General features: G+C 44.8%; 1 protein-coding gene across 1 annotated transcript in view; it reads right to left on the bottom strand.

Annotated features, from left to right (window-relative positions):
* The window catches only part of LOC137533443 (protein SSUH2 homolog), a 48,034-nt gene extending 29,864 nt beyond the window's left edge, over positions 1-18,170 (bottom strand). The window contains exons 1-2 of the mRNA XM_068254832.1: positions 18,131-18,170; positions 5,276-5,725 (exon numbers count right to left, since the gene is read on the bottom strand). Of these exons, the coding sequence (XP_068110933.1) occupies positions 5,276-5,725; positions 18,131-18,170 (490 nt within the window). The remainder of the gene's footprint in view (positions 1-5,275; positions 5,726-18,130) is intronic.
* Between the last annotated feature and the right edge of the window lie 676 nt (positions 18,171-18,846).

The following is an 18,846-nucleotide window of genomic DNA, read 5'->3' as shown; positions in this document are numbered from 1 at the left end:
TAATCATGAGATTTACATATAAACAACCCCTTCTAGATCCACCAATTGCAGCTAACCCTTCTGATAGACGCTTTTTCCACCCACCTCTACTAATCAGAACATTCTTATTTACATAATGCTCACCCACCTCTGTCAATTCCACCAATCACCATTACCGGAGCAAATTATGGGAATTTGAATTTTCTGATTATAACACTATTCTAAAATCTTGAGAAAGTGGTAAAGTGCCGTATGGAATTTGTGGCTAATAAAGCTTTATTCCTACTGAAACTACCGTATTGGGACTATACATGGCTAAGACTATACACCGCGAGTTTGAATCTACCTACTGCATGTATAGCCGGTGGGCAAGCTCATTCTAATGACACACAATACGCGCGAGGCACTGTTTAACTGGAAGCCAATATGGTTTCCCCACAACCTAAGGTAAAATGAGTGAAGTCTAAGAACCAGAAGATTTGCTGTCCAAGCCCCGATCTCTGGCTTTTAAGAGGGACACAAGAGTAACGCATGCGTTTACAGTGGCAGTGAGGCATACTTTCATTATACTGTATGCCTCACTTTATGGCAACAACACTACAGAAATGCACGGTATATCTTTTTGGCTGCTAATTTAACTGACTCAGTGTCGAAGGGCTCTAAAGAACCACTCCAGTGAAAAGGTAAGCAGTTAAAATCTGACGGACTAGTCCAAATCCTGTCGGTTCTGTCAGATTTAACCACTTACCTTTTTGCTGGAGTGGTCCTTTAAAACTTCAGCATAATGAAAGACAATGTTAGCCCATTGAGGAATCTAATTTTTCCCACTATGCATGGAGGAAAAGGGTCTTTTTTACTAATACTATCATTTCCTGTCCAGACAGGAAGTGGGAAAATCAATCCAACAGTTGAGGATACAGGAAAGCAATAAACATTCAAAAAAGAGGTTCTAACGCCTTTCCACACTATCCAAAACTATTTTTCCTCTGGAATTGAGCACTGAAAGGAAGTCAGTAAAAGCTGGGATACATGAAAGGGTGACAATAGGGTGTTCACATCTTGCCAATCACATCTGTATAACCACCTGCACTTACAGGCATTCAGTACAGCCGGTAGAATGGCCATTGCCACTTAAAGAGACACTGAAGCGGAACAAAAATATTTATGATATATTGCATTGGTTGCGTAGTACGGATAATTACTAGAACATTAGTAGCAAAAAAAATTGTAATATTTTTATTTTCAGTTATATTGTTTTGTTTTTTTTATAACATTACGTAATTCTCTAATATTTGCAGTTTACACAGGGTCATTAAAATGGCACATTTGGCATTTAAGACAGATTTTCACAGTTGTGGTAGACGTTCGGTAATTTACCGAAACCCATGGCTTCAATTCATAAAGACCTGCGGGTTAACAGTACAACAGCTGTGGATTAGGTCTCTGTTCTGCTACTGTGATGTTCTCCCACTTCTGTGCTGTGACAGCATTACAATAGCAAAAGGGATCCCGAGCATCTTGTTAGATCTACATGTTCATTTTAGTCCCTCTAAAGCTTAACATTTTGTTTAGTGCCCAAAGTTTAGGTGAACTTCCAACATAAGACATGCCATGCTTAGATGATTTCCCCCCCTTGTTTCTCGGCATCTTCAAACAGGAACCTAAAGGGATAGAGGAGGAGTAGAGAAACTTGTCCCTCCCTAGACCATGTCGGCACCAATAGAGAGAGTAGCAAGAGGGAGAGGCTCTTCCTAAACACAAAGGTCTGTGATATTAAAGTGGCTTCACCTGGTGTCGTATCACCAAGGGAATACAAGTTTACTGAACTTCAAGAGCTGAAGATATCGGTTTTTGGCTGTTTTCCGTTTTACTACAATAAACTGTTCTATTTTTCACTTTATTGCAATCAACTGCTTCTCTGCTTGTGCAAGGTAAGTTAAGAACCCATTTCTAAGTGCAACTGTCTCACTGAGTTAAAGTGATCTTGTATACAAAAGTATACAGTGTGGCATAAACCTCAAATAAGGACTACAAAAGGTAAATTTGGAGATCGTACAATAATAGAAAGTGACTGCAGGTTATCACATCCAAAAAGCAAGCATTCACAAATAACTTCAAAACAGTAGGCAGAGCCATGCAGTCCATCATGTCTTTGTCAAGACCTACACCCTGAATTATTGATGTATTAGAACATATAGCCTTTTGTACAGGGGGGTATGAATCAGCATTCCTAGCCTACAAATGGAAAAAGAAAAAAATTCTGCTTGGCTTCACCATCAACACTGGAGTGATGCATTGTGGACTTGCATGTACAGACATGGGAGGAATAACAGTCTGTCTCAAAGAGGCACTGTAATGAGATTTTAAGGGACTCATCTTCCATATCCTCTGGGAGCTGGCCTGAGCAGCCAGCTTCTGGATTGGACTGGCGCGACGTTCCCAGGAGCCATGCACATGTCTCTGCGTGCACAGCTCAGTATGGACACAGGCGCACAGCTGTTCCCCTCTTCATAGGATCTCAGATGGTGCAATTAGTAGCCAAACTGGGGTACTGCAGGCACGATGAGTATTTCTGTTTAGCAGCCAATTAGATCATGAGATTTGCGATTCCATGATGCTCTCTGCCTATTTTAGACTGCTCTGTTCACTGTGTCATTGCCGTAATAGCGATAGCTGCCTTGTGCTACTCCGCTGAGTGCAATATTACTTGTAATACTGTGTATGACCTTGCTTTGCCTTTTAAACCTGGTTATTGGATTGCTGCATGGACCAACCTTGGAACTGTTTTTGACCTGATATTGCCTGATCCTCTGGTGCCATGTTATTCTGATCTACAGTGTATGACCCCTGGATTGTTACTGTATTGGCTTACATTTTAAGATTTTGTACCATGCTAATCTGTTCACCTGTTGCTGACCTGGATGCCTGGGTGCTGGGAAACACACTGTCACCTCTCGGCTAACCAGGGATGCCCCACACAAGGTGAAGGCTGCGGAGGAGAGTGAAGTAAGATGGTGGTTCCAGCAGGCCTCTCATACATATAGCAGAATGCAGTAAGTTATTCATGATACCCACTTAAAAGTTAAAATGCCATTTACTGCTGTATATTCAATATGATTATCAGCAGCGCTTCCTCCACCATAAAGCGGTCACCCAAAGGAGTGCGACTCACCTCCTGTTATTGCTATGATTACAGTAGCTGATACACCTCTGGGGCATTACATAGGCTCCCCTCGCCTTCACCCGCAATCCTTTGCACTTCACTTCCCAAGTCTTTTATCAAACACAACGACCAGACCTCATATCGTGTCCACAGGCAATTACCCCAAAAATGAAGCAAGAAGCCTCTCATTGCGCAAATATAGTTAAAACTTCTAAAAAGCTTTTAATAAAAATTTCCACTCACGTGTTCATAGATGATATTCAGGCTTTTGGAAATTTAGCGGCGGGTTCCACCCCGCGCGGTCTCCCGGGCTGACCATCGCGTTGCGTCCCAGGTGCCGCTATCTCTCACTGGCCTCTGCCCCCTTACGTTATCACCGCATCTGGCATCCTAGCGTCTCCATACACTTTTGGCAAGACTCCTCCCGACTAGTTTCATCACTTCCTGTGACTCATTCAGGGGATGGGGCTTGCCGTCAGCGTGTAGCTATTTAATTCCTAAAACCCCTCCTCCCGTGGTCTACTTGTTCCGCTCTTTTTGTGTCCCTCATCCTGTATGCGGCCATATTGTAGCCCGGGAGGCTGCATGACCTTTTACACTTAGTGTATACAGAATAGTACAACCATATGCAATCCATAACACTACTCTTTCATAAAAAGGAAGTTGGGAATATATCAAATTTATATAATGCTTATAAGATACTAATTCACCATCTATGCAGCTATCTTGGGTAATGTTCCTAATTGAGGTTTATAAAACCCATGATTTAAGGTGTTACATCGCAGGCTTATCTTAAAGGTCACCCTCTTAAGGGGCCCCCCAGTATAAAATAGGGATAAAACAAATATAAGATGTAGTTGTTTTAACATCCCATGGATGTCCCCCTATGCCGCATATATCACCATTCTCGGGTTTGATTTACATACAATAGGTTTACTTGTTGCTTTTCTGTTTATACTCAACATATTCTTTACATCACAGTGCGCCTCATTCTTATCCATTCTCTATAAAGCAATTTATGTCAACTTCGACATTCATTCCTTTTGGTGTCAATGTTTCCATTTTAAAGATCCACTGTTTCCCTTCTAGATAATATTCTCAGTTTGTTCCCCCCTCTCCAGGGTAAAGGACGCCAGATGCAGCGATAACGTAAGGGGGCAGAGGCCAGTGAGAGATAGCGGCACCAGGGACGCAACGCGGCGGTCAGCCCGGGAGACCGCGCGGGGTGGAACCCGCTGCTAAATTTCCAAAAGCCTGAATGTCAACTAGGAACACGTGAGTGGAAATTTTGAATAAAAGCTTTTTAGAAGTTTTAACTATATTTGCGCAATGAGAGGCTTCTTGCTTCATGTTTGAGGTAATCGCCCGTGGACACGATATATGAGCTCTGGTCGTGGTGTTTGTCTGATAAAAAAGACTTGGGAAGTGAAGTGCAAAGGATTGCGGGTGAAGGCGAGGGGAGCCTATGTAATGCCCCAGAGGTGCATCAGCTACTGTAATCGTAGCAATAACAGGAGGTGAGTCGCACTCCTTTGGGTGACCGCTTTATGGTGGAGGAAGCGCTGCTGATAATCATATGGAATTTTCTCTGAAACATACTCATTTTTAAACAGAAGCGCATGCCTGGTGGACATTGTACAAAAGATCTAACACTTATGACGAAGTCATAGGGGTTTCCAAGTAATATTGGACATTTTTCTTGCCTGGAGCTATAAGCTTAAGTTGTTGAATTGAGTGTTAATTGCAAAGCGCTGTATGAGAACAATTTGGAATATTGCTGTATATTGGTATATAGTCAGGCATTCCCTTTGAGGCTTAGCCTAAGCTGTTTATTATGCAGAATCCCCCGCTCCATCCCATATTAATAGTGTACTTTAAGGAGCTGCTAGTAGAGAGGATTTAAGTTCCTATTAGTTTATTTGGTAAAGGCCTTGTTGCCCTTGGTCTATCTTGGTATTTGGAGAAAATGGAAATGGCTGTGCTAGCAACAGTTACTGAAGACAAATGCTCACATTCTTTCAATATAAAGACACACACTGAAAGATTAACATAGTTCACCAAATTTCAAGCTTCACTGAGTGGTTCAGAGGGGCTCTAACCAGAACTTGGAACTGCACTTTTAGGTCAACTTACATAGCATGCCAGCATTTATCTGATCCTCCTGACCCACATTTTTGGTTGGTACTTGTATATTCTGTGTTGGTGCTCCTACAACAGGCTGAGAAGTTACCACCTGAGGTATTGAAGTGTCCTTAAGCAGAGGTGGCGGTGCTGAACTTAAATGAATACCACTTGTTGGGTTGGATTCTATCTTCTTTGATCTTCTGCCAAGCAGGGAGGGTCTGGCTTGAAGTTCAGTATTCTGGGCCACCTTGGCACCTGATGAAGGCTGGGCAGTAATGCCACCACTGTGGTTTACAGCGAGTGGGTTCTGCAAAGGTTCAAAAAGTTTTCCAATCCTGGCAGGAGGAACCATTTCCACCTGCACCACCACAGCATTTGATGCATCTCTAGGAGAGTCTAAATTAACATCCACGAAGTCTGACCGACTAGGTAATGGAGACACAGCTGCCTGTGGCCGGGCTGGAAGGACAGAAATTAAAGAAGAAAAAAAAATATGAACAAAACACCACAACTCACACAAACTACTTATCAGATCACAAACAAGAAAATAAAATAGAATCTCCAATGCTTGCTTGGCAGTTAAAGCTGATCTTTTGGCTTCAGTTGTTTTTGGTCAGTGACCTGGACCAAGTATGTAGCTATTGAAGTCAGGGTTCTTGACATGCATCTCTATTAGAGCAGGGCTGGGCAAACTTTAAGCGGCCAGGGCTGATCTGCTTACCCATGCTTAAAGGACAACTGTAGTGAGAGGTATACGGAGGCTGCCATATTTATTTCTTTTTAAACAATACCAGTTGCCTGGCTTTGTCCTGCTGACCCTCTGCCTCTAATACTTTTAGCCATAGACCCTGAACAAGCATGCAGCAGATCAGGTGTCTCTGACATTATTGTCAGATCTGACAAGATTCGCTGCATGCTTGTTTCTGGTGTGATTCAGACCCTGCTGCAGGCAAATAGATCAGCAGGGCTGCCAGGCAAATGGTACTGTTTAAAAAGAAAATAAATATAGCAGCCTCTATAAACCTTTCACTACAGTTGTCCTTTAAAAGGGACTCAGAGCTGAAAATATTAAAAAGGATTTATACATAATTGGGGCTCCCTCCAGCCCCATTTGCTGGGACGGCTCCCACACCGCTGTCCTCCACTGCCTGCAGCTTTGGAAACCCGGTCCCGTCACTGACGTCAGTCGGCTCCAGTCTATGCAGCAGAAGTGAGCCCTCTTCGTATCTCTCCAGCAGCTTTCACTTAATAATCAACTTTTGATCTTTGTGCTTCTTAACAGGACTACCTTTTCCACTGTGACATTTTTACCATTTCACATCTATTAATATCTTATTTGATCATTCATTTAACCACTTTAGGATCCCTGGTACGCATCTCTATGCCCCTGTATACTTCATGTGGGGATCAGGGGGGGGGGGGGGGGTAGATATGCTTACTGTTACCTTACCGCCATGTGCACGATCCCCACGCCGTTTTCGTTCGATCAACCATCGCAGCCAGCCCCCTCCATCTGTGGTGATCATATGAGAATCTACTCTTCTCAATCCCGATCACCGTTCCTGTGTCTTGCGAGAGCTTTATAACTGGAGGCAAGCTCTCAGACCCTATGCTTCCGAGTTCTATTCAAACGGACCCAAACCAAACATTTTTTTAATTCAAAATATTTAGTTGCACCACTCTGACACATACAAAGATAAATAAACACTCCTTCAAGCCTATGAGCATTTCAGTGCATGCTTTTCACCCTTCTCTTTTTATAACTAGGGTTATAAAGGTAGCAGCCATTAGCAATTCCTCCTTTGCTGGACACCATCTACTCCACCAGTCTGCCGGATTTTGTCCCAGCAATATGAAAGGAAGGGAGGGGTTCTTCCAATAAATGTAAACTATGTTATATTTGTCATCATGCAGCTGAAAAAAGGCTGCCATTTATTATTATAATTTAGAAAATAGATTTTATGTCTGAAATCTTGTATTTAATTTGGGTCCACTTTAATAGAAACACGGTATCAGTAGCACCTTCTTGTGGTTAAAAAGTAAAACTACACCTAATTATACCACTATACTGTAGAACATTTATTACTAGTTTATTTTACTATTTTTAACCCCTTCCAACCCTGACCTACAGTTACAGAAACAAAGCACTTGATATAAATGAAAAAAAAATTACATAATTTTTTTTTTACATAAATAGTTACCTTAGGGATTTTTCTAATATGTATGTCATGAACGTATATTACTGTTCATTTTTCAAAAAAAAAAAATGTCTTCTAATTAGTGAATTAGTATTAAAAATCCCTAAACGAAAAAAATGCTCTTTTATTTCCAGAAGAAATATCATCATCATCATCATACATTGTACTAGGGACACAATTTAAATGTAACAACAGGGACAATTGGGCAAATAAAACGTGTGGGTTTCATGTGTCGAAGCACTTTTTTTATTTTAAAACTATAATGGCTGAAAACTGAGAAATAATGATTCTTTCTTATTCCCTTTACAATGCATATAAAATAAAATAATTTTTAGCAAAAAGTACCACCCAAAGAAAACCTAATTTGTGGCGAAAAAAAACAATATATACTGTAGATCATTTCAGTGTGATAAGTAATAAAGTTATCGCTGAATGAATGGGAGGAGCGCTGAAATGTGTAAAATTGTTTAGGTTTTTTACTGGGAAAAAAAAAAAACCTGTGATCCTGAAGTGGTTAAAACACTTTTGTTTTTTTGTTTTTTACTGCCAGTGGCGTTCCTACCATAGGGCGGCATGGGGCGCCCCGCACCGGGTGTCGGGTGCCCCAGGGGGTGTCACCAAGGCCTCCCACAGAGGCCTGTGCACTGTGCAGGCAGGACAGGAGGGGGAAGCAACCCGGAAAGGAGGGGTGGCGGGGAAAGCGGCGGGGAGGGGGGCCGGACCCCCCACCTCCCTCACCTGGGTCCCCTCCTTCTGGCGCTTCCCCCTCCTAATTAGCAGCAGCTTGATGAGCGGGCAGGAGCGGGCGGAGAAGACTTACTCACCTACTTCCTGCGTTCCAGGCGATGGCGCATAGCGTCATCGTCACCTGACGCTGGTCTCCACCTTCTCCACCGCCCACTGTGCTTCCTGATTTGCGGAAGCACAGTGAGCGACAGAGAGACCAGCGTCACGTGAGGATAACGTTATGCGCCATCGCCTGGAGCAGGTGAGTAAGTCCTCCCCGCCCGCTTCGCTAAGCTGCTGGCTGCTGCTAATTAGGAGGGGGAAGCGCCGGAAGGAGGGGACCCCGCCACCCCACCTTCCCTCATACCGGGGGCACCTATGCTACACTGGGGGCCACTATGCTACACCGGGGGCCACTATGCTACACCGGGGGCCACTATGCTACACCGGGGGCACCTATGCTACACCGGGGGCACCTATGCTACACTGGGGGCCACTATGCTACACTGGGGGCACCTATGCTACACTGGGGGCACCTATGCTACACTGGGGGCACCTATGCTACACTGGGGGCACCTATGCTACACTGGGGGCACCTATGCTACACTGGGGGCCACTATGCTACACTGGGGGCCACTATGCTACACTGGGGGCACCTATGCTACACTGGGGGCACCTATGCTACACTGGGGGCACCTATGCTACACTGGGGGCCACTATGCTACACTGGGGGCACCTATGCTACACTGGGGGCACCTATGCTACACTGGGGGCCACTATGCTACACTGGGGGCCACTATGCTACACTGGGGGCCACTATGCTACACTGGGGGCCACTATGCTACACTGGGGGCCACTATGCTACACTGGGGGCCACTATGCTTCTCTGGGGGCCACTATGCTGCTCTGGGGGCCACTATGCTCCACTGGGGGCCACTATGCTCCACTGGGGGCACCTATGCTCCACTGGGGGCACCTATGCTCCACTGGGGGCCACTATGCTAAACTGGGGGCACCTATGCTCCACTGGGGGCACCTATGCTCCACTGGGGGCACCTATGCTCCACTGGGGGCACCTATGCTCCACTGGGGGCACCTATGCTCCACTGGGGGCACCTATGCTCCACTGGGGGCCACTATGCTCCACTGGGGGCCACTATGCTCCACTGGGGGCCACTATGCTCCACTGGGGGCCACTATGCTCCACTGGGGGCCACTATGCTCCACTGGGGGCCACTATGCTACACTGGGGCCACTATGCTACACTAAACTATACTGGGGCCACTATGCTATACTGGGGCAACTATACTAGCTATACTGGGGCAGTGGCGGTGCCAGGGGGGTGGTTTGGGTGCTGAAGCACCCCCTAATATTGTCCAAGCACCCCCAGCGTGAACTGATTTTCGGCGTCTAATAGACGCTGTGTCAGTTCACTGACAGCAGCAGCTCCAACAGCGGCAGAGCAGGGCTACAGTAAAATGGCGTCCGAAGCCCTGCTCTGGAGACTGAGTCTGCAATGCAGGGCTTCGAGCGCCATTTTCCCGTAGCCCTGCTCTCAGCGCGGGAGTTTCAGTTGCTGGCTGGCTGCAGAGGATCGTGAGAGCTGCGCGCCGGACGGAGGCCGGGACAGGAGGTCTGCTGCTGCTTCAGGTGAGTACATTTTTATTTAATTTATATTAGCAGGTGTATCGACTGTTCTGGCCAGGTCTGCTACATGATTGAAGTATTTTCTGGGCAAATCTGCCGACATGATTGCATGTATTTTCTGGGCAAATCTGCCGACATGATTGCATGTATTTTCTGGGCAAATCTGCCGACATGATTGCATGTATTCTCTGGGCAAATCTGCCGACATGATTGCATGCAGTGTTCTCCCCAGGCTCTTTTAGCCGGGTGCTCCACCCGGCTAGATTTTGTGACCACCCGGCTGTCATCGGCTCACCTCCTTACCTCCTCCTATGCTGTAAGCACAGTTGCCCTGCATTTTCAACTCGCCCCACCCGGCTACTATTTCATGCCACCCGGCTGGAAAAAAATTCTGGGGAGAACACTGGCATGTATTTTCAGGGCAAATCTGCCGACATGATTGCATGTATTTTCTGGGCAAATCTGCCGACATGATTGCATGTATTTTCTGGGCAAATCTGCCGACATGATGGAACGTGTTTTTTGGGCAAATCTGCCGACATGATGGAACGTTTTTTTTGGGCAAATCTGCCGACATGATGGAACGTGTTTTTTGGGCAAATCTGCCGACATGATGGAACGTGTTTTTTGGGCAAATCTGCCGACATGATGGAACGTGTTTTTTGGGCAAATCTGCCGACATGATGGAACGTGTTTTTTGGGCAAATCTGCCGACATGATTGAACGTGTTTTTTGGGCAAATCTGCCGACATGATTGAACTATTTTCTGGTCAAATCTGTTCACATTACGTGTATTTTCTTGAGAAAACCTGAACAATTATGTGAATTTTCTGGGGAAAGGCCCACTGTCTTTGTGTTGCACTTTTAAGGGGAACCCGAGGTGAGAATAATATTGGGCTGCAATATTTATCTCCTTTTAAGCAATACCAGCTGCCTGGCTGCTGTGCTGGTCCTCTGCATCTAATTCTTTCAACCATAGACCCTGAATAAGCATGCAGCAGGTCAGGGGTTTCTGACAATATTGTCAGAACTGACAAGATTAGCTGCATGATTGTTTCTGGTGTAATTCAGTTCACTACTGCAGCCAAATAGATCAGCAGGGCTGCCTATTGTTTAAAAGGAAATGAATATGGCAGCCTCCATATCACTCTTATCCCGGGTTCACTTTAAATTAGTTAGCTCTGCCCTCATCCGGTCATGGCCACGCCCATTTTTCGCCGCGGCGCGCAATGCGCGCCGCATGTTATAACCGCACCCATTTTTTGTTAGCTATACTGGTGCCACTATACTATACTAAGGACAACTTTAGGGGGGGGAGCGAGCCTACACCTGGCATTACCCTCCGTGTCACGTTTAGCATGCCACATTTGCTGTTTTTTGTTTTTTTTTATGGGGGGGGGGGGTGTCTTTTTAATACCCAGCACCGGGTGTCAAATGCCCTAGGTACGCCACTGTTTACTGCAAACAGTAACTGGTTCCTTTTTATGACTTAAATTGACCTGGGAGCAGGCACTTTCATTAAGTATATGTATTACCCTGATGCATATTAGATGGAATAATTACTGCAGGTTTACATTGTTTGTTTATTGATGATGCAGGGGTTAGGAGGAGGGTGGATCCCTCGTCGATGGTCATGGGTGATTATTCACCACTATTTTATACTGTATATACTTGTGATTGTACCCTAGGTGATATTGTTTGTCTGCACTCTTCTGAATAAGGGGGCCCTTTTTGCCCCCGAAACTATTGTCAAGCTTGTGCTGACTTATGCCATAAACGAACACTGCATTGATAACACGGTGTGCTAACCTGACCTCGCTTGCTACTGTTTATGACTTAAATTAAGTACAATACAGTTACAGCACATAAAATCCTGCCCAACGCTGGGAATACACAATGAGTTTTTGGCAGATTTACTTTTAATTGATCAGAAAAACGATCAAAATCAGATCGCACCTGTGGAAAATTATCGAGCCATCTATTTGCCGAAAAACCTCATGGTGTATTCCAAGCATGAGACTCACTTATCTATTTAATAACATATATTAATTATTTATTTTCACATATCCATATACCCATTCCATTTTTTTTAACATACGTATACACACACACTTTCCCAATTCTATCCTTTTTGTTGTTTATACGAACAATAAAGCTTGGTATGTACTGAAGATTTACATGCAATTTATTTAGCTTGAGTACAATTTGACAATCCGTCTCACACACACACACAAACACACACTACAATTCTTGGTAAAGTTGGTCTGAATTTTCCAAAACATCCAATTTACAAAAATATATATTTTCAAGAAAAATTGGAAATTCGGATTTCGAATAAAAAGAAAATCTTTAGATTTTTCTTTACATCCGATCATTTTCATCAAATTGCTGTAACAGAAACATTGTATGGTGTGTAGCCACTTTGAAGGTGATCCCACACCAAGCATTTTTCAAATATCTTTTCAATTCAAGAATTACTATCAATTTTTTAATTGGTTTTAACATTTGATGAACATTGGAAAAAATTTAATTAATTTACCACCTGCTCATTCCGCCCACCCCCCATTATAAAAACAAAATGAGTAAAAAAAACTGTTTTTATTTTATGAAATATTATACAGCTAATCTACCCTACATCTTCATAAAAAGTTATCCGAAAAAAATCTAACACTCCCTTAAAGAGACTCTGAAGCTATTGCGCCGCTAAACGGGGGTCCCTTCACCCCCAAAGGAAGACTCAGAGGGGCGGGGAGAGGCGGAGATACGCGCTGACAGAGGCGCGTGGGGCAGGGCTGCGGCGGTTAGCCCTGCCCCAACCAGGAAGCGCTCCCCCGCTGCACCGAGGGGATTTGGGGGTGAAGGGACCCCCGTTTAGCGGCGCGATAGCGGCGGTTTAGCAGGGGCACACATGCCCCTGCTAACTATGAGGTCTGAAGCGAGATTTATTCTCGCTTCAGACTCTCTTTAAGGCACAAACGCACTAGCAGCCTTTCCTAAGCACTAGTGATTTTAAAAAAGCTCTTGCTAATGTAATGCTATGAGGGATTTTTAAATCACATCGCTCAAGTGGGCTTACACTCATAGCATTACATTAGCAAGAGCTTTTTAAATCACAAGCGCTTAGAAATGGCTTAGTACCATACTGCTAGTGGGTTCTAGGCCTTACACTAGGTTCACAGTTCATGACACACATTAGGGCTGGTACCCACTACAGCGTTTTTTTTTAGCATTTAGGGAATGCTTTAAATCACTAGCGATTTCCCTCCGCCAATGTAAATACAGGTTTACAGACGCCCGACTTACAAATGACCTGCCAATACGAAGGGCCTGATCCTGTCGCGATAATGTCATTTCCGTGGGGGAAGTTTGAAGAAGCAGATTAAGGCTGGTTTCACACCAGGACGTTGCGTTTTAGGGGACGTTATGGTCGCATAACGTGCCCCAAACGCAACGCCTGGTGCTCTCTAATGTGGACGTCAGAGTGAGCCGCGTTGTGCAGCTCACTCTGGCGTCCGTGATGCGCACTCTTGGACGCATGCGGCATCACGTGGTCCCGCCCGGCCAATCGCCGCACAGAGCGGCCGCTCCAGGAAGTAAACACTGCACGTCACTGAGTGCAGTGAATATTAATTAGTCATGTGCTTGGCCGCTCTCCGCTCCTCCCCAACATTACAGCGCATGTGCAAGCAGTCTAACGTGGCTCTGCCGCTTATAAAGTACTGCATGCAGTACGTTCTGTTATGGCGCAGCGTTACTGAGTAACGCAACGTGGGCACTGTGAACAGCCCATTGATTTTTCATTGCTGTGCGGTGGGCTGCGTTACAGGCTGCTCTAATGTGCGCCTGTAACGTCCCACTGTGAAAACAGCCTTAAACATCCCAACTTAAAGGGATACTGTAGGGGGGGTCGGGGGAAAATGAGCTGAACTTACCCAGGGCTTCTAATGGTCCCCCGCAGACATCCTGTGCCCGCGCAGCCACTCACCGATGCTCCGGCCCCGCCTCCAGTTCACTTCTGGAATTTCTGACTTTAAAGTCAGAAAACCACTGCGCCTGCGTTGCCGTGTCCTCGCTCCCGCCGATGTCACCAGGAGTATATAGCAGAAGCCCAGTATGGTCTGTGCCTGCGCAGTACGCTCCTGGTGACATCAGCGGGATCGAGGACACGGCAACGCAAGCGCAGTGGTTTTCTGACTTTAAAGTCAGAAATTCCAGAAGTGAACTGGAGGCGGGGCCGGAGCATCGGTGAGCAGCTGCGTGGGCACAGGATGTCTGTGGGGGACCATTAGAAGCCCCGGGTAAGTTCAACTCATTTTTTCCCGACCCCCCTACAGTATCCCTTTAAGAAAGGATTCAAGTTAAGAACAAAGCTACAGTCCCCATCTCGTTCTTTAACCGGGGACTACCTGTAAATATAACGAAATTCCACAGTAGTGATTGTGATTAACAAAATGGCAATCACAGGACATTCTGCATTTTGGGAGTGTTTGTGCTTCAATGTAATGTATTGAAGCACTGACAAATCACTCATGAATCGCTACACATAGCGATGTGTGTGCGATTTTAAATTACTGCAAACTGTAAAAAAAATTAATTTGAAAGGACCAATCAGCGATTTGCGATTAGCAATTTTAATTCTATCACAATCGCTGGCAAAAAGCTTACAATTTTTTTTTTTAAATCGCTACCAAAAATCGACGGAAAAACGCCCAATAAATTGCTAGTAAATCGTTCACTAAAAACACTAGCGAATGCGCTTTGCGATTTGTAGTGGGTTCCAGGCCTTAATGTGTGTGTGCTGCAATGGAGACTGAACATAGACTTCAATACAAAGCCTGCATGCAGTGAGTTGAACGTGATCAGTGCAACGCGATCAGTTACAGCGCAGTACTGTGAACAGGACCATAGAATTGTATGGCCAGTGAGTTAAGAAAAGAAAATAAAAAAAAAAAAAAAAAAAAAAGGAGCAAAGTTAGTGGAAAAGTATATCAAAAATATTGTGTATTTCTTACTTGCTGGTGGTTCAAAAAGTAATAAAAATATTGCATATTAGAAAACTAAGGCCTATGTCTGTTGCGTTGCTACGGACAATATAATCACATCAAAACACGCTGTAATTATTTTTCAATGGGAACCTTCATACTAGCAGTTTTGCTCTGTGGCCTAGTGCACACCAGAGCGGTTCTGCTGCGGTTTGCGACTGAGTCAACCATTTACATACCTGATATTTAACACTTTCAGGCAGAGAAAGAAAAAAAGGAACACAGCATAGTTATTTGTGTGCTAGCTAGGCACTGTACATACACATGTCTAATGTCACTTCGGGTAGCCTTTAAAAACAGAACACAAACATATGAATTTTTTCATGCGGCCCATTGACTTGCATTATGTGTGTTTTTGCTGCATTTTCCGCAACACTATCGTTTCTGCCTAGGGTGTTCCCAGTGGCGTAGCTAAGGAGCTGTGGGCCCCGATGCAAGTTTTACAATGGGGCCCCCAAGCACTCTATACATAACAATTGAAACGGCACACCAAAACCTGCCAATGGCAACTACAATGTTAGAGGTGCAAGAAGGGGATGGAGAACAGCTTGTTAATGATTACTACTATTCAAAGTATCTATAGAAGTGATTATTATGAGCACAGGACCAATAGAGAGCTAATACTGCAGTTGAGGGAGGGCCCTTTGGGGCCCCACTGGCCCAAGGGCCCCGATGCGGTCGCTACCTCTGCACCCCCTATTGCTACGCCCCTGGGTGTTCCTACCCATAAGGTGTGAATGGAGCTTTAAAGGGAACCTGAACTGAGAAGAATGTGGATTTTTCTTTTTAAAATAATACCAGTTGCCTGACTCTCCTGCTGATCCTGTGTCTGTAATACTTTCAGCCACAGCCCCTGAACAAGCAATGCAGATCATAAGCTCTGAATGAAGTCAGACTGGATTAGCTGCATGCTTGTTTCAGGTGTGTGATTCAGCCACTACTGCAGCTAAAGAGACCAGCCGTACTGCCAGGCGGTGGCGCCGCCAGCATACAAGCAAGCGAAGCCCACGCTTGGAGCCTCACAGTGCGGGGGACCTCACTCTGCTGCTGGCGGCGGGTGGGCATCGGGCACCAGGCGGAGCGGCGGGAAGAGAGAAGTTTCAACTTACCTTCCTCGATCCTAACAGCTTCTATCTACTTCCTGCTCCGACATCTGTCGCTACGGTAACAGTGCCCCCTGTGATGACGTAACTCATGTCATCACAGGGGGAACCCTTACCGATGCGACGCGCGCCCGGGAGAGGCTGAAGATAGAAGCTGCGTGCAGGATGAAGGCAGATAAGTGGAATCTTCTCTCTCCCTGCCGCTGCGCACACCCTCCTTGCTATAGGTGGGGAGTGGGGCCATCTACCTATCTAACCTATACTGGGGGACATATACCGATGTAACCTATACTGGGGGACATATACCGATGTAACCTATACTGGGGGACATATACCGATGTAACCTATACTGGGGGACATATACCGATGTAACCTATACTGGGGGACATATACCAATGTAACCTATACTGGGGGACATATACCAATGTAACCTATACTGGGGGACATATACCAATGTAGCCTATACTGGGGGACATATACCAATGTAGCCTATACTGGGGGACATATACCAATGTAGCCTATACTGGGGGACATATACCAATGTAGCCTATACTGGGGGACATATACCAATGTAGCCTATACTGGGGGACATATACCAATGTAGCCTATACTGGGGGACATATACCAATGTAACCTATACTGGGGGACATATACCAATGTAACCTATACTGGGGGACATATACCAATGTAACCTATACTGGGGGACATATACCAATGTAACCTATACTGGGGGACATATACCAATGTAACCTATACTGGGGGACATATACCAATGTAACCTATACTGGGGGACATATACCAATGTAACCTATACTGGGGGACATATACCAATGTAACCTATACTGGGGGACATATACCAATGTAACCTATACTGGGGGACATATACCAATGTAACCTATACAGGGGGACATATACCAATGTAACCTATACTGGGGGACATATACCAATGTAACCTATACTGGGGGACATATACCAATGTAACCTATACTGGGGGACATGTACCTATCTAACCTATACTGGGGGACATATACCTATCTAACCTATACTGGGGGACATATACCTATCTAACCTATACTGGGGGACATATACCTATATAACCTATCCTGGGGGCATATACTTATCTAACCTATACTGGGACAAATATACTGGCTACCTATATTGGAGGCACATACCTATTTAACCTATATGGGGGCACCTACCTATCTTACCTATCCTGGGGGCAACTATATGGGCTACCTATACTGGGGGGGGGATATCTATAGCTGGCTACCTATACTGGTCTCCACGTTGGGGGCGCATTTTACGCCCTCGCCCTGGGTGCAATTTAGCCTAGAAACTGCTAGTATTTGGTTCCACCCACATTATGTTTTGGCCCAGTTTTCGCCGCTGCGCACGCTGCTTTGTTTTGGGGTGTGGCTATCCATTTTTTAGAAGCGGTGCTTCTTTTGTGGATGGGGGCCTCAAGTTATGGACTGCTTGGGGCCACCAAAACCTTAGCTGCACCCCTGCTGCCAGGCAACTGGTATGGTTTAAAAAGAAACATCGATATCCCTCTCAGTTTAGGTTCCCTTTAAGCTTGATACACACACCTATTTTTCAATGGCCAATCACAGCTAATTTTACCACCTCCATATAGCATGAGGGCCAACAGCTCTTGAATACTATGACTATATTCACAATCACACATGCAAACTCTATTCACAATCTCACATGCGGTAATGAATTTTTTTAACACAAAATTACCACAAGCGGTAATTTCTGCATTTTTTCCACATTCCCTAAAATTTTTCTGCAGGTATTCTGCATGCAGGGCTAAAGCGTAAAAAAGTGGTGAGGCGGGGGATATCGCAAAAATCGTTTTTTTGCAGACATAAATTACTGACTTTTGCAGAAATTTCACACTTTTTCCGCATTTGGAAAAAACATGGGAAAAATTGTGAATGTCGAGATGGTCTTATTTTGGCCGCAAATTTACCGCAAGTGGGTTTCCACATAAGGGAAAAACATTGTGAATAGAGCCCAGTGTGTAGGTAAGCTCTTATACTACATGGACGTGGTAAAATTGTCCATTCCAAATTGGATGTGTGTTCCAGGCTTTAAAAAGATTTTTTTAATCACAGTTATGTAAAAGCACAAGCATAAGATTACCTGGAGAGCTGGTGGTCACACATGGGCTGGTCAGGTCCATGATGCTCTATATGTAGCAAAAGTGGGGAGAAAAAGATACATTAGTTTAAGCCATTCCATACTGTATGTTTACTACTATTAATGTATAGTACTACATACACACATAGCACCCAAAAAAAAATGCAAGCAGGTTTCCATTCAGAGCTTATTTAGCATCATTTTGCACTTCATCATATTGATTACATTGGATAATGCTGAACACATTTTGATTATATCAGTGTAGTGTTGTCTAATTATAGCATATACAGTTATATGAAAAAGTATGGGAATCCCTCTCACCCTGCATAATCAAAACAAAGCTAACAGTGGTATGTTTATAATTTCCCCAGGAACATCTTTGTACTGAAGTGTTTTCCTTAAGGTGGCCATACACACCATACACTTTTTTACATTTCAAGATTTACAATCAAATTTTTCTGATTGAGGGCTCGTTTCCACTGTAGCGGTGCGGAATCGCCTGGATTCCACCGCTAAGAAATCGCATGCGGCTGCGTTTCCCCATGCGGATTTACCCGCGATTTCGCATGCGATTTCACATGGCAAGGAGCCAGGCGAATTTAACCATGTCACTGCCTGTGTAAAGTTCCATTGCCTTTCATGCGAAATCACATGCGAAATCGCGGTGAAATCCGCATGACAAAGCCGCATGCGATTTCCCTATTGAATGCATTAGCGGC

Source organism: Hyperolius riggenbachi, chromosome 9 (assembly GCF_040937935.1).
Source record: "Hyperolius riggenbachi isolate aHypRig1 chromosome 9, aHypRig1.pri, whole genome shotgun sequence".
NCBI lineage: Eukaryota > Metazoa > Chordata > Amphibia > Anura > Hyperoliidae > Hyperolius > Hyperolius riggenbachi.
Note: the sequence above shows the minus strand (reverse complement) of the source record. Positions and strands in the feature narration are given on the sequence as shown.